At 59.5% G+C, this 13,105-nt stretch overlaps 2 protein-coding genes and 1 long non-coding RNA gene across 8 annotated transcripts; 2 read left to right on the top strand and 1 right to left on the bottom strand.

Annotated features, from left to right (window-relative positions):
- Window positions 1-4,033: 4,033 nt before the first annotated feature.
- On the top strand, window positions 4,034-6,449 carry SLC16A11 (solute carrier family 16 member 11). 3 transcript variants are annotated; one of them, XM_051825298.3, is made up of 5 exons: window positions 4,034-4,449; window positions 4,661-4,868; window positions 5,085-5,228; window positions 5,314-6,081; window positions 6,168-6,449. In XM_051825298.3, the coding sequence occupies exons 2-5, from the start codon at window positions 4,667-4,669 to the stop codon at window positions 6,398-6,400; spliced, it is 1,347 nt and encodes a 448-aa protein (XP_051681258.2). In that variant the 5' UTR covers window positions 4,034-4,449; window positions 4,661-4,666; the 3' UTR covers window positions 6,401-6,449. The 3 variants fall into 3 exon arrangements, with proteins under 3 accessions (XP_051681258.2, XP_051681257.2, XP_069917403.2); XM_051825297.3 differs by having other exon boundaries at window positions 4,193-4,454; XM_070061302.2 differs by lacking the exon at window positions 4,034-4,449 and having other exon boundaries at window positions 4,700-4,831.
- SLC16A13 (solute carrier family 16 member 13) lies at window positions 6,448-10,867 on the bottom strand. Of its 4 annotated transcripts, none has more exons than XM_070061304.2 (6): window positions 10,732-10,867; window positions 10,377-10,506; window positions 10,100-10,263; window positions 8,450-9,187; window positions 7,206-7,427; window positions 6,448-7,075 (listed from the first exon to the last, which is right to left on the bottom strand). In XM_070061304.2, the coding sequence occupies exons 3-5, from the start codon at window positions 10,191-10,193 to the stop codon at window positions 7,225-7,227; spliced, it is 1,035 nt and encodes a 344-aa protein (XP_069917405.2). In that variant the 5' UTR covers window positions 10,194-10,263; window positions 10,377-10,506; window positions 10,732-10,867; the 3' UTR covers window positions 6,448-7,075; window positions 7,206-7,224. The 4 variants fall into 4 exon arrangements, with proteins under 4 accessions (XP_069917405.2, XP_069917404.2, XP_002718865.2 ...); XM_070061303.2 differs by having other exon boundaries at window positions 10,100-10,243; XM_002718819.6 differs by lacking the exon at window positions 10,732-10,867 and having other exon boundaries at window positions 10,100-10,243; window positions 10,377-10,712.
- A 101-nt stretch (window positions 10,868-10,968) lies between these two features.
- LOC149121231 (uncharacterized) lies at window positions 10,969-12,856 on the top strand. Its single transcript, XR_016224269.1, has 2 exons — window positions 10,969-11,098; window positions 12,490-12,856. It is a non-coding gene; the product is annotated as an uncharacterized LOC149121231 (long non-coding RNA).
- Window positions 12,857-13,105: the final 249 nt, after the last annotated feature.

Genomic DNA, 13,105 nt, shown 5'->3' with positions numbered 1-13,105 from the left:
CACAGGCGGCTCCCTTTGCCTGAATGCTCCTGCCTCCACATCCATCTGGCAAACTCCTACTCACCCTGCAAGACCCAGCTCAAGGGGCCCTTCTTCCGTGAAGCCACCCAGCAGCCCAAGAAGCAGAATGAGTCTGCGGTGTGTGTGGCCCCCTCTGTGTGCTGAGGGTTCTTTATTTAAAAAAAAATTAATTATTTCAAAGGCAGAGTGACAGATTGTACATGTGTGTCAGAAAGAGAGAGAGAGAATCTTCCATTTGCTGGTTCCACTTCCCAAATTCTTGGAAAAGCCAAGGCTGGGCCAGGACAATGCCAGGAGCCTGGACTCCATCAGGGTCTTCCACAGGGGTGGCAAAGATACAAGCACTTGGGGGTCCCCTGCTGCTTTCCCAGGCACGTTAGCAGGAAACTGGATCAGAAGCGCAGCAGCCAGGACCTGGATGGGCACTCGATAAGGGATATGGCTGTACCGAGTGGCAGCTTAACCTGCTGCACCACAATACCCATCGGAGTCTATAAATACTTTGCATGAAGAATCAAATGAATAAAATGTATTCTGACTCCTTTCTTCTCTCTCCTCTCTCTCTCTCTCTCTCTCTCTCTCTCTCTCTCTCTCTCATCAAGTTAGGGAGACCAGAAGTAGGTGATGGAGCAATAGTTAATTCACCACTTTGAATGCCTGCACCCCACATCAGAGGGCCTGGGTTCGAGTCCTGGCTCTGCTCCTGACTCCAGTCTCCTGGGAGGCAGCAGGCGATGGCCCAAGTCCTTGTGTCCCTGTCACTCACGAGGGAGATTTGGATTGAGTTCTCTGCTCCTGGCTTTGTCTTGACCCAGCCCTGGTTATTTTAGGGATCTCCAAAAGATTGAGAGATTTTTCTGTCTTTTTTTTTTTTTTTGACAGGCAGAGTGGACAGTAAGAGAGACAGAGAGAAAGGTCTTCCTTTACCGTTGGTTCACCCTCCAATGGCCGGCGCGCTGCGCTGATCTGAAGCCAGGAGCCAGGTGCTTCTCCTGGTCTCCCATGGGGTGCAGACGCCCAAGCACTTGGGCCATCCTCCACTGCCTTCCTAGGCCACAGCAGAGAGCTGGACTGGAAGAGGAGCAACCAGGACAGAATCCAGTGCCCCGACTGGGACTAGAACCCGGTGTGCTGGCGCCACAGGCAGAGGATTAGCCTAGTGAGCCACGGCACCGGCTCTCTGTCTCTGTTTCTTGCTCTCTCTCTTTCTCTCTAACTTAAAAAAAAATAGTACGGAGACCAGCATTTTCTCATAAACTTTGGAAAACAGTAAGGAAACCATTTATCACAAATAAACCCACATTTTTTTCCATTTAATTTCCTTATAGTCATTTGCATCTTTTTTTTTAAAGATTTATTTATTTGAAAGGCAGAGTTTCATATAGAGAGAAGGAGAGACGGGGTGTGGGGGGGTCTTCCATCTGCTGGTTCACTCCCCAGTTGGCAATCCAAAGCCAGGAGCCAGGAGCTTCTTCCGGTCTTCCACACAGGTGCAGGGGCCCGAGCACTTGGGCCATCTTCTACTGCTTTCCCAGGCCACAGCAGAGAGCTGGATCAGAAGTGGAGCAGCCGGGACTAGAACCGGCGCCCATTTGGGATGCCAGTGCTGCAGGCAGCGGTTTTACCCCCTACCCCATAGCGCCGGCCCCCGCCTTTTTTCTTTTTTAAGATTTTATTTATTTATTTGAGAGGTAGAGTTACGGAGAGAGAGAGGGACAGAGAGGAAGATTTTCCATCCGCTGGTTCACTCCCCAATCGGCTGCAATGACCGGAGCTGCGCCCATCCAAACCCAGGAGCCAGGAGCTTCTTCCGGTCTCCCATGTGGGTGCAGGGGCCCGAGCACTTGGGCCATCTTCCACTGCTTTCCCAGGCCATAGCAGAGAGCTGGATCAGAAGAGGAGCAGCCAGGACTAGAACCGGCACCCATATGGGATGCTGGCACCACAGGCAGAGGCTTAGCCCACTACACCACTGTGCAGGCCCCATGATTCGCATCTGGTTCTGCTAAGAACTCAGCAGCTCAGCGTGGTTCCGTGACCCCGAGGTATCAGAAGTGAGCAGCTGGGGGGGAGGGGCACTGTGCTACAGGGGCAGCCAGCTTCCTCTGAGTGACAACGGCAGCCGAGGGCTGATGCGTCGTGTTCATGTCTCTTATTTACACACTCAGCTGACCCTCATCACAACCCTGAGGGGAAACTGAGGCAGAGGGCTAAGGGATGTCCTCATAACCACATGGCTTGTAAGTGGTACAGCTGGGATTAAAATCCAGGAGCTCTGTGACCAAAAGTTGCTAATTTTGGGTGCTGGTATTGCGTCATAGCTGGGAAAGCCGGTGCTGCCTGCAATGCCTGCATCCCATATGGACGCCGGTTTGAGTCCTGGCTGCTCCACTTCCATCCAGCTCCTTGCTGATGCACCTGGGAAAGCAGTGGAAGACGGCCCAAGTGCTTGGGTCCATGCAGCCATGTGGGGGACCTGGACAGAGCTCCTGTCCCCTGGCTTTGGCCTGGCCCAGCCCTGGCTGCTGGGGCCATTTGGGGAGTGAACCAGTGGATGGAAGATCTCTGTCTCTCCCTCCCTTTCTCTGTAACTCCCTGTGAAATAAATAAATATTAAGAAAAAAAAAAGAGGGAGATTTTGGCCAAGGTTAAGGAGCTCGAGGTAGAAGAGGACTGTGCCCTTTCGCCTCCGCCAGGTCTGGAGGACCCTTCTTGGCTCACGGGAACCCTGCAAAGACGTTCAGCGTCACTCGGCACAGCTTCCAGACCCAGACGCCTGGCTCCTCTTGGGCTGCATTTCACCTTCACCACATTCACCTTCACCACAGACAGAGGGATTCCTCTCACAGCAGAGCAGGGCGGCAGCCACCCCAGGAAGCGGCCCCCTGTCCAGCAGGTGTCTGAGGGCCCGCGGGCCCCACCTCCTGGAGCAGCTTTCAAAACAGGACTTCAGCCTGGGGAAACCGGTGGGGCCACTTTCCTAAGGTGTACGTGGCAGGACCTCAAACCCTTCTAGAAGACTTGCAAGCGGACAGCCAAAATCCAGAAGCGAGCAAACGGATCCACGCAGCAGGTGCGAAGCTCACAGCTGATGGGAGGGTGCAAGAGGGAGGGGAAGGGGGTGGAAGGCACCGGTAGCCCAGGTCAACTTTCTTATTGCAAAAGGCCTTAAACACATAGGACAGGCATTTGGCGGCCCCAACCCCGCAGAGGCCACGCCCCCTCCCCTCGGGGGCCACCCCTCCTCCCAGGGGCCACGCTGTTTTCCCAGGCTTGGAGGTCTGAAGCAGCTGTTGGTCTGTTCCTCACAGGCGGGGCCTTTCTCAACAGTTAGGAAACACTGCCATCGCGTGGCCGTCCGTTGGTAACGCGCCCACCTGCAGGCGGCTGAATTTTGTTGTGTTTAATAATGAAAGCAAGCAACACATCAGATAGGAACGGCTGAAGTAAACCCCACGTGAATCTATTTAAAAAAAAAAAAAATTCGTCTTGTCAAGTTTTTGAAGAAGTCAATACCCGAGTTTTAATTCTGATTTTTTTCCTTCGCTTTTTCCAATTCTAGCCTAAGCCTAAGGTCTCTTCCAGCCCCGGTTTGAGAGTCACACACTCTTGGCTTTGCTAAGGCTCGGCCTTTTGCAGGGGAGTGTGCACCAAACGCCCCCCAGGCGACTGCCCTCCACTGCCCAGGTCTCTTCTCCCCGTGTGGTCCCGCAGCCGGAGAGACCTCCACCTAAACACTCCTGCCACTTTTGAGCTGAGCGATTTGGGGCGCTCCCGTGCTCTGCCAAGTGGGAGTGCCATCTTCGTCCTGGGGCTACTGAGAGGATGAAACTATCATCTGTGTACAGAGTGCCTGGCACACCGCGGGTCCCTCTCCCCGTGCCCTGGGGACTTGATCCCGGCTCTGTGATTTGCCGTCGGGGATCTACCTGCTCCTAGGATTTACCTGCTCTTGGGCCCCGGAACAAACCCACTCATCCCCTCAGGCCTTGGCCATCGCTCCGATTTCCGTGCGTTGGCAGCAGGCCCAGGGCCGCCTCGGGCTTGGAGCGAGCACCTCTGCTCCGCGCGCAGCTGCCGGCAGGTGCGTGGGCGCAGGCCGGGCGCGGCGGCGGGAGGGGCGGGGCGGCTCTCGGTGCCCGCCGCTCCCTATCCTGGCGCTGCCGGCTGCGTGTGGATAATTCGATCCCCGTGGGGCTCGGCGGCAGGCCTCACCCGCAGCCCGGCGGATTGGCTGCCGGTCTCGGCTCGCCCCCGCCCTTCCGTACCCCTAGCGTCCCAGGTGGCTCGGGCCCCTGCGGTGATCTCTGTTTACCGAGCAAGCCCGTCCAGGCTGGGCTCCCGCTCGGCTCTCTCCCCTCCGGGGCCCCGCCCGCCCGGGAAGCGAGGAGAAAACCGAGCCCTTCCCTTCCCCCACCGCCCGGAGAGGTCGGGTAAGGGGGAGAGGGCGTGGGTAGGGGGGAGGATCCTGCCGTCCAGGCCCCCGGGGCCGCGCGCGCGCGGACCCAGAAGTTCTGCCACCTCAAGGTCGGGCTCTGGAGCCCCGCACCTGCTCGGGCATGCTCAAGACCAGCGGCTGGACCCCGGGGATGCCCGCGCCCTGGCAGCCTCCACTCACTGGCGTTTCTCCACCCCGCAGACGGCCATGACCGCCAAGCCGGCCGGACCCCCGGACGGGGGCTGGGGCTGGGTGGTGGCGGCCGCGGCCTTCTTGGTGAACGGGCTCTCCTACGGGCTCCTGCGTTCTTTGGGCCTCGCCCTCCCTGCCCTCGCCGAACACTTTGACCGAAGCGCCCAGGACACGGCGTGGGTCAGCGCCCTGGCCCTGGCCGTGCAGCAGGCAGCCAGTGAGGGGGGGCCCCGAGGGGGAGGGGGCGCGGGGGCGTAACGGCGGGAGACTCCCCGATGAGTAGGCGACCGGCACAACCGAGTTCTAGAAAAGTGTGGGGCTGGAGGCCCAGAGGAGGGGCTGTCAGGCCGGGGGTTGGGCACACTGGCCGGGACAAGCGCTGCAGTTTGGGGGCCCAGGGGGCGTGTCTTGCGGTGACCCCGCCCCTTTCCAGGCCCAGTGGGCAGCGCCCTGAGCACGCGCTGGGGGTCGCGCCCGGTGGTGATGGTTGGGGGCGTCCTGACTTCGCTGGGTTTCGTCTTCTCGGCTTTCGCGGGAAGTCTGCTGCACCTGTACCTCGGCCTGGGCCTCCTCGCCGGTGAGGGAGGGGAACGGGGTGACTGACGGAGGGCTGGGGGAGCAGGATGGGGCCGCCGCGCTCACCCCGCCCTGTCCACTCGCAGGCTCCGGCTGGGCCCTGGCGTTCGCGCCTGCCCTGGGCACCCTCTCGCGCTACTTCTCGCGCCGTCGAGTCTTGGCGGTGGGGCTGGCGCTCACGGGCAATGGGGTCTCCTCGCTGCTGCTGGCGCCCGCCTTGCAGCTCCTCCTGGACACTTTCGGCTGGAGGGGCGCCCTGCTCCTCCTGGGGGCCATCACCCTCCACCTCACTCCCTGCGGCGCCCTGCTGCGCCCCCTGGCCCTCCCTGGCGACTCCCCGAGCCCACCCCGCGGCCCCGTGGCTGCCCTCGGCCTGGGTCTCTTCACACGTCGGGCCTTCGCAGTCTTCGCTCTGGCCACGGCCCTGATTGGGGGAGGGTACTTCGTCCCCTACGTGCATTTGGCCCCGCACGCTTTGGATCGGGGCCTCGGGGGGTACGGGGCTGCGCTGGTGGTGGCGGTGGCTGCGGTGGGGGATGCGGGCGCCCGGCTGGTCTGCGGGTGGCTAGCGGACCAGGGCTGGGTGCCCCTCCCACGACTGCTGGCTGTGTTCGGGGGTCTGACCGGACTGGGGTTGCTGGCGGTGGGTCTGGTCCCCGCGACGGAGAGCGAGGAGGGCTGGGGGCGCCCCCTGCTGGCCGCAGCCGGTGCCTACGGGCTGAGCGCCGGAGCTTATGCCCCGCTGGTTTTCGGCGTGCTCCCGGGGCTGGTGGGCCTCGGCGGTGTGGTGCAGGCCACGGGGCTGGTGATGATGCTGATGAGCCTCGGGGGCCTCCTGGGCCCACCCCTGTCAGGTAAGGGCCTGAGCCAGCGGAGTTGCTCCTCAGCACCCTGGGTTCCTGGGCTGCGATGCCCCTCAATTCCTTCATTCCTCCCTCAGGTTTTCTAAGGGACAAGACAGGGGACTTCACCGCCTCCTTCCTGGTGTGCAGCTCTCTCATCCTCTCCGGCAGCGTCATCTACACGGGGCTGCCCGGGGCGTTGCCCACCTGCCGCCGCCAGGCCTCCCCTCCAGCCACGCCTCCCCCTGAGAGGGGGGAGCTGCTCCCTGCGCTCCAGGTTGCCCTGCTCTCCCCAGGAGGCCCGCAGGCCACTCCGGACACCACTTGCTGATCCGTTTCCTGTTTGAGCCCAGCCCCCAATAAAGAAATTGTATCCCGTTTTCCTGGTAGCTCCACCTGTTAGCCATTCTGGGGCCCTGAGGCCACTGGGCTTAAATAACCAAGATGACTGGGGAACAGGATCCCAGTAGGCCCTGGGGGTGGGGACGGGTGTTTGTCAGCCTGGTCAGTCCACTCATCTTTCTGTCCAAATCTTTGCCATAACAGGGACTCTGCCGTCAGTTTCCACTGTCGCGGGCCGGGAGAGATGCTCGGAGGAGCCACCTGCTCCATGCCCCTTTCCCTTAGGGGACGACCCAGTGTCCCCTGGACATGTCACAGGGACAGCGGGGAAGAGGAGGGAGGAGCTGTGGCCCTGACAGCAGAGTTCGGGGTTCCGAGCTCCCGGAGCCCTGCCCAGCACTGCTGGGCCGTGACTCCATCGGGTCCCCTTGCTGTTTGTGAGGTGGTGGGGCTCATCTGGGTCTCCTATTCCATCTCCTCTCAAAGGGCCGACCTTGTTCCCCACACACGCGTCTTCCGAGGAGAAACGGGACACAGCAGCAGAGGTCGTATGTAAAATGTGTCCAGTCTCCTGGCCGTGGAGTTTTACAGTGGATTCGCGGCTCAGTGCAGCGGGAACTCCTGGATCCTTCAGGGGAAGTCGAGGGAGCCAAGCAGAAGACCCCTACACAAAATACAAAGGGTTGGCACACCCACCGCGGGAGCCCGGGGCCTGCTCGGAGGGGAGGCAGGCCCAGACTACGAAGGCATCGTGGTTCCGGAACAGGGCGCTGTCGCACCCTGGCTGTCTGTACCTGGCACCCTGGGTGGCCTTTAGTCCTCTCCAGGCCCCTCCGCCTTGGCCGGAGGGACTCTGGTCTCCAGCGCCTCTGTTCCAGGGGCCTGGGGCCTGGACGCAGTCGCTGAGAAGCAGAAGAAGTGGGGCAGGGTGAGGAGGACGCCACTCCCAGCCAGGAGGAAGGCCCCAGCCGCCACAAAAGAAGCTGTGTAGTTCCCTGTCATGTCGCGGAGGTAGCCTAGGTCCAGGAGAAGAGAACACAGGTGGGTGAGCTGTTGGCCGGGGTGGAGGGCTTGGGCTCACGTTTCTGGGGCAGGGGAAGACCCAGCGTCTCCAAGGAGCCTCGACTCCCAGGGTGGGGCTGGATGAGCTCGAGAACTCTGGTCACACACACCCCGCCCCCCCAACCTGCCCCAACCAAGGGGCCTAGTGCGGTTTTTACGGCTGCTGTCCTGTCTTTGACAGGCAGAGTGGACAGTGAGAAAGAGAAAAAAAGGTCTTCCTTTGCCATTGGTTCACCCTCCAATGGCCACCATGGCCGGCACGCTGCGCTGATCAGATGGCAGGAGCCAGGTACTTCTCCTGGTCTCCCATGGGTTGCAGGGCCCAAGCACTCAGGCCATCCTCCACTGCACTCCCTGGCTACAGCAGAGAGCTGGCCTGGAAGAGAGGTAACCGGGACAGAATCTGGCGCCCCAACCGGGACTAGAACCCGGTGTGCCGGCGCCACAAGGCGGAGGATTAGCCTAGTGAGCCACGGCGCCGTCTTGCTGTCCTGTCTTCAGCAAGGACCTCTTGGCCAGCCCATGGGGATCCTGGTGGGTCAGCTGTGCCTATGGCTTTGCTTCAGGCAGCTCTGCCCCCTCTGCTCCTTCAGTTAATAGTTAAGAGGGCAAGGCTGTAGGTCTTGGTGTTAAGAGCCTGGAGAACTTTAGCCAAATGTCTAAGAGACCTGGACTAGGGCCCAGTGGGCCAAAGGAGGTGGGAAACACTGGAGGGTCAGGCCTGGCTCGGTCCAGCCAGGTCCCCTGGCAACCCACGCCGTAGGCACCCTGGCAAGGGTTCCCCACGGCTCCTGGGTCTTCACCTAGCCCTTCCCAGTCCCCAAGGACCCATTTCAGGGCTGCTGCGCTTCGTCACACAGGCTGGAGGCTGTGCCACGTCAAGGGCAATAGCCATGTCCCCCACGATGAGAACAGTGCCCACCCCCAACTGTGCGGCCTGGCAGCCCTGGCCTGCCTGGTCACCCCATCCCCTTACCTGACAGAGGAGCCCCCAGCAGCCCCCCAATGCTCTCTACCATCTGCACCAGTCCCAGGCCACAGTAAATCCTTGCCGTCCCGACCAGTTCCGGCAGCACGGAGAAGGCCACTGGGGTCAGGGCCCCTGATGAGAAGCCATAGGCCACAGCCAGGATGACCAGGGCTGTGGAGGTGTGGGCCACAGGGAACAGGGCTAGTGACACCCCAGTGAGGGCGCTCCAGAGCATCAGAAGTCGCGTCACGGGCCCTGGGATTGCATCTCCCAGCCAGCCAGAGGCCACGCGCCCCACGAGGTCAGCTATGGCAGCCACGGAGAGCAGAAAGGCAGCAGGCAATGGGTCCCAGCCCTGGTCCTGGAGATGAGCCACCAGGTGCACATAGGGGATGAAGAAGCCAGTGTTGATCAGGGTGAGGGCAACGGTGTAACGGAGAAAGGGGCCTTCGTGGAGGAGGGACATGAGCTGGGTCCCAGGGCCACCCACAGCAGGGTCCTCGGCCAGGGAGAGCGGGCGGAGGAGAGCTCCGCAGACCACCAGGTGCAAGGAGAGGGCGGACACGAGCAGCAGGGCCCCCCGCCAGGCATAGTAGCTGAGCAGCCACTGGAAGAGGGGAGCAAATGCAAATGAGGAGAGGCCCACGCCTGTCAGGGCCAGCCCGGTGGCCAGGGATCGGCGGCGAGAGAAGTAGCGGGACAGGCAGGCCAGGGTTGGAGTGAAGGTCAAGGCCCAGCCAGAGCCTGTCAAAAAAAGGAAGAAACGGGGGTTGGGTGGTGAGTTTAATTAAGCCACCAGGTCCACGTTCCCAGCGCCCAGTGTAACCCTTGCTTTGGATCCACAGACCCGGCGGGCAGTCCTGCCTTTGACACCTGCTGGCTTCAAGCCTTGGTGTGTTCTGTCTCCAACCTCAATCTCCTCTTCTGCACAGTGGGGTTAATATATACTTCCTGGGCTTGTGGAGGATCGGAGCTAATGTTTGTAAAGTAACCACGGAACTTTGGAGTTAGACCTGGGCTATGTGGCTCTCACATTTTGAGTTGCATAAGCTTTGAGGACTTTTCTTTGTGAACAGGATAAAGATATCCACATTACCTAGAAGGATTGTATAGTACATTCTGCCTTTTCTCTTCCTGTCCTGCTAGCCATTGGTTTGTATGGAGGTGCTTCAAAAAGCTCATACAAAAATGCATATTATTAAAAAAAAACTATGCATGAGCTTCCAATTATTTTGTACCAAAACATATTTTTTAATTTAAAATTTTTCCTGGACCTTCTGAAGTACCCTTGCATAGCCTAGATTCATCTACTTAAAAAAAACAGCTTTTATTTGGTTATTTACTTATTTTCATTTTATTCGCAAGGCAGAGGCCCACTATACAGCCTCGCTGGGCCTGGCAGAAGCCAGGAGCTGGGAACTCAACCCAGTCTCCCACGTGGGTGGCAGGGACCCAAGTCTTGAGCCATCACCTGCTGCCCCACAGATGGCTTCCTCCTCTGTGGATTAGGATCCCCTAATTTCCCTGCCCTGTTTATCAAGGTAACTTTACCACGTCTTTAAGAATTCCCTTCAGGGCACAGGTGCATAGCAAACTTTCAGTCACCCCTGGGAGGATCCCCAGGAAGGCTAAAGGACGTAGGCCCAGGGGACTCACCTGAGAGCAGCCCAATGCTCAGGTACAGGTGGGTTAAGGAGGTAGCAAAGGAGGCCAGCAGCATCCCCAGCGCGGCCAGGAGGCCGCCACTCATCACCACCGGCCGGGGCCCGAACTTCGTGCTCAGGGCACTGCCCACTGGGCCTGGGGAAGCGGAAGGGGTTCTGCGAGGTCTCAGGCGTCCTCCCCGGCACCCTCCCGCCCCTTCCGCGCCCCGCCCCCCATCCTCTCTCCCCTCCGAGGGTCGCGGGGCGCCGGGCCCAGGCGCCGCACTCACTCCCGAACTGCTGCACGGCGATCCCGATGGAGGCGATCCAGGAGACGCGCGCTGCCTGCTCCTCAAAGGCCGCCACGAACTCCACGAAGAAGACGCCGAAGGAGCGCAGCACCCCGAACACCAGCGCGGACTGGAAGAACGCCGAGAGCACCACCATCCAGCCCCAGCCCCCGTCGGGGGGCCCGGCCCTACGCGCCATCGAGCGGGCGCGGGCTGCGAACGCGCCCCTCGCCCCCGCCCCCGCCCCCGCCTGGCGGCTCGGGACCCAGCGAGCTAACGAGGCGGCCTGAAAGGATCGGTGCAGGAGGGCAACCCCCGCCCTAAGCGCCCGGGGGCGTGGAGCAATGGGGCGGACCTCCGTGCTCAGTTAGGGGCCGGGGGGCGTGCCAGTCTCGGATGCAGTATCTGTTTGATCCCCGGAGATGTCACCACCTGGCCATGCCGGCCAACCTCCCGGTCTGCAGCTCGCCAATGAGAACGCGAGACTCCCGGACAGGGGGCGGGGCCAGGAGGGCGGGGCGGGGCTTACAGCTTTGTTCTGGAGCCTGGCGGTAAGCGGGGCGCATGCGTAAGGAGGGGCTTTAGGGAGACCGCGAGAGTCCCACGTGACGCGGGCACCCACCCGGAGGGTGCTGCCGTCTCCCGATCACTTTGCTGGTGCACTCGTCCGCGGTTCAGCTCCGAGACCCGCAAGGTCAATTGGCGGGTCCACTGGTCCTGAGGCAAGCACTCATTCGTCTAATGAGGGATTCAGGACTTGCAAGGCCACGTGGGGACGAGGGAAGGGGCTGGGAGAGAGGCAGCGTGTCCGCGGCCACTAACACGGACTCCCCCTGCCCCGAGCTCGGATCCCTGAAACATTCAGAGGCCCAGGGGAGAGGGAAGGGGAGCGGGTTGTGGGGATCCCCGCGTTCGTTTCTGCCATGGGAACCCTTTCGTGTTGCTTCTGTTCCCACTAACAGGAAACCTACAGGCCTCAGAGACCAAAAATAACCCAGGAAAGGAAGGGCGGCCGCGAGCTGGGGGTTGAGGGGGAACCAATACTCGCACCACCCACCTCTTCCTCATTGGGGCTGGAACCTTTCTAGCCACAACCACTTCCTAGCTAGGGTCGTTGATCTCCTGATGGGAGCGATTACAGGGAAAGGCTACGACTGGCCACTGGAGTGGCCACCCCTCCCAACCAACCAGTACTCCGAGGTCCCCAGTCCTGGAGTCCACCAGCCTCCCTGAGTCCACGGCAGGAGCCACCTGAGCTTCCCCCTCCTTCTAAGTCAAGCTCCCTGGGACGCTGACCTTGAACCGTGGACTCCAGAAAAGGCAAACGAGAATGGGGGTGAGACAGTGAGCCTATCATCTCATATGTGGGAAATGGAAATAAGCATCTGTAAATCTCTCTCTCTCTCTCTGAGATGCAGCAATCGGTACGGCCGTGCAACAGTGTTTAATAGCTCAGTCTTTGGAACTAGATCACAGTTCCAGCCTCCGCTTCATCACTTATTAACCTGGTCAGGATACTGAACCTCTCTCAGTGGGTTTCCTCATTATCTGTGGATTACAGATACTAGTACCTACCTTTTAGCAATGTTGGGGGGGTTCAATTAGAAAACATGTGAATGAAAATGCTTCCTTTAGCAGGCGATAAAGAACATCTCTTGTTGCAGGAGATAATATTAGCTGGTCTGATTATCAGCAGGCCATAAGCTGGAGTGGAAGGTTTTAGTTTAGTTTTTTGTTTTGTTTTGAAGTCTAATCCAGGTCATGAGTTTTAAAAGATTAAGAAACACAACCATGAGCTAAATGTTGGCGGGAATTGCAGACCATGGTAACTGGCTTTTTTCCACAAATGAGGAATTTAAGGCCCAAAGGGAGCCCAAAGGGAATTAGTGACCCTGGCCATGGGGGCAGAGCAGAGTGTGCACCCAGGACACAAGGAAGACAAGGTAAGAGTGGGAGGGCTGCATGCCTCCGACGCTAGATGGAGGCCAAGATCTCATTCCTGGGGAAGGGTGGGGTTGACATGTTGGCCCTGGCTGCATAGTTTTCTCACTGCTGCCTCCAGCCCCTGTTGTCCTTTTGTGACCCAACTCCTATGCATTTTTCTTGGTCATAGGGGTGGAAGTGCGGGTGTCCCAAGCATTAAGATCCCCAGCACAGCGGCCAGCACTATGCTTAGCAAGTTAAGCCTCTGCGGCACTGGCATCCCATACGGATGCTGGTTGAAGACCTTTCTTCTCCAATTCCGATCCAGCTCCCTGTTAATGCACCTAGGAAAGCAGTAGAAGATGGCCCAAGTGCCTGGACCCCTGCACCTACATGGGAGACCCAGAAGAAGCTCCTGGTTCCTGACTTTGGTCTGGACCAGCCTCAGCCATTTCGGCCATCTGGGGAGTGAACCAGTGGATGGAAGATTTTCTCTCTCAATCCCCCACTCCCCTGTAACTCTTTCAAATAAATAAAAATAAATCTTATATTAAAAAGAGATCCCCAGTACAGATGCATCTCCTAGTCTCTTGGCATAACTAGTGAGTGGCTGTTCGGTCCCTTCCTGCCACCTCCACACGTCAGGCAGGAAGTGACTGGAGAGCAGCAGGATGCAGGTGCCTCCGGAGAAACTTCATGAAGTCACTGGTTCCTACACAATGAGCCGGAAGGCAAGGGCAGCGAAAGGGAGAACAAGGACCATTTAAGATGTCTGCCGGGATGGGACAATGGCATGGATTCGCAGT

This window comes from Oryctolagus cuniculus, chromosome 17, assembly GCF_051225735.1.
Source record: "Oryctolagus cuniculus isolate XC-2025 breed Fujian yellow rabbit chromosome 17, ASM5122573v1, whole genome shotgun sequence".
NCBI lineage: Eukaryota > Metazoa > Chordata > Mammalia > Lagomorpha > Leporidae > Oryctolagus > Oryctolagus cuniculus.
The sequence above is the reverse complement of the archived record's forward strand: the minus strand, read 5'-3'. Positions and strand labels throughout refer to the sequence as shown.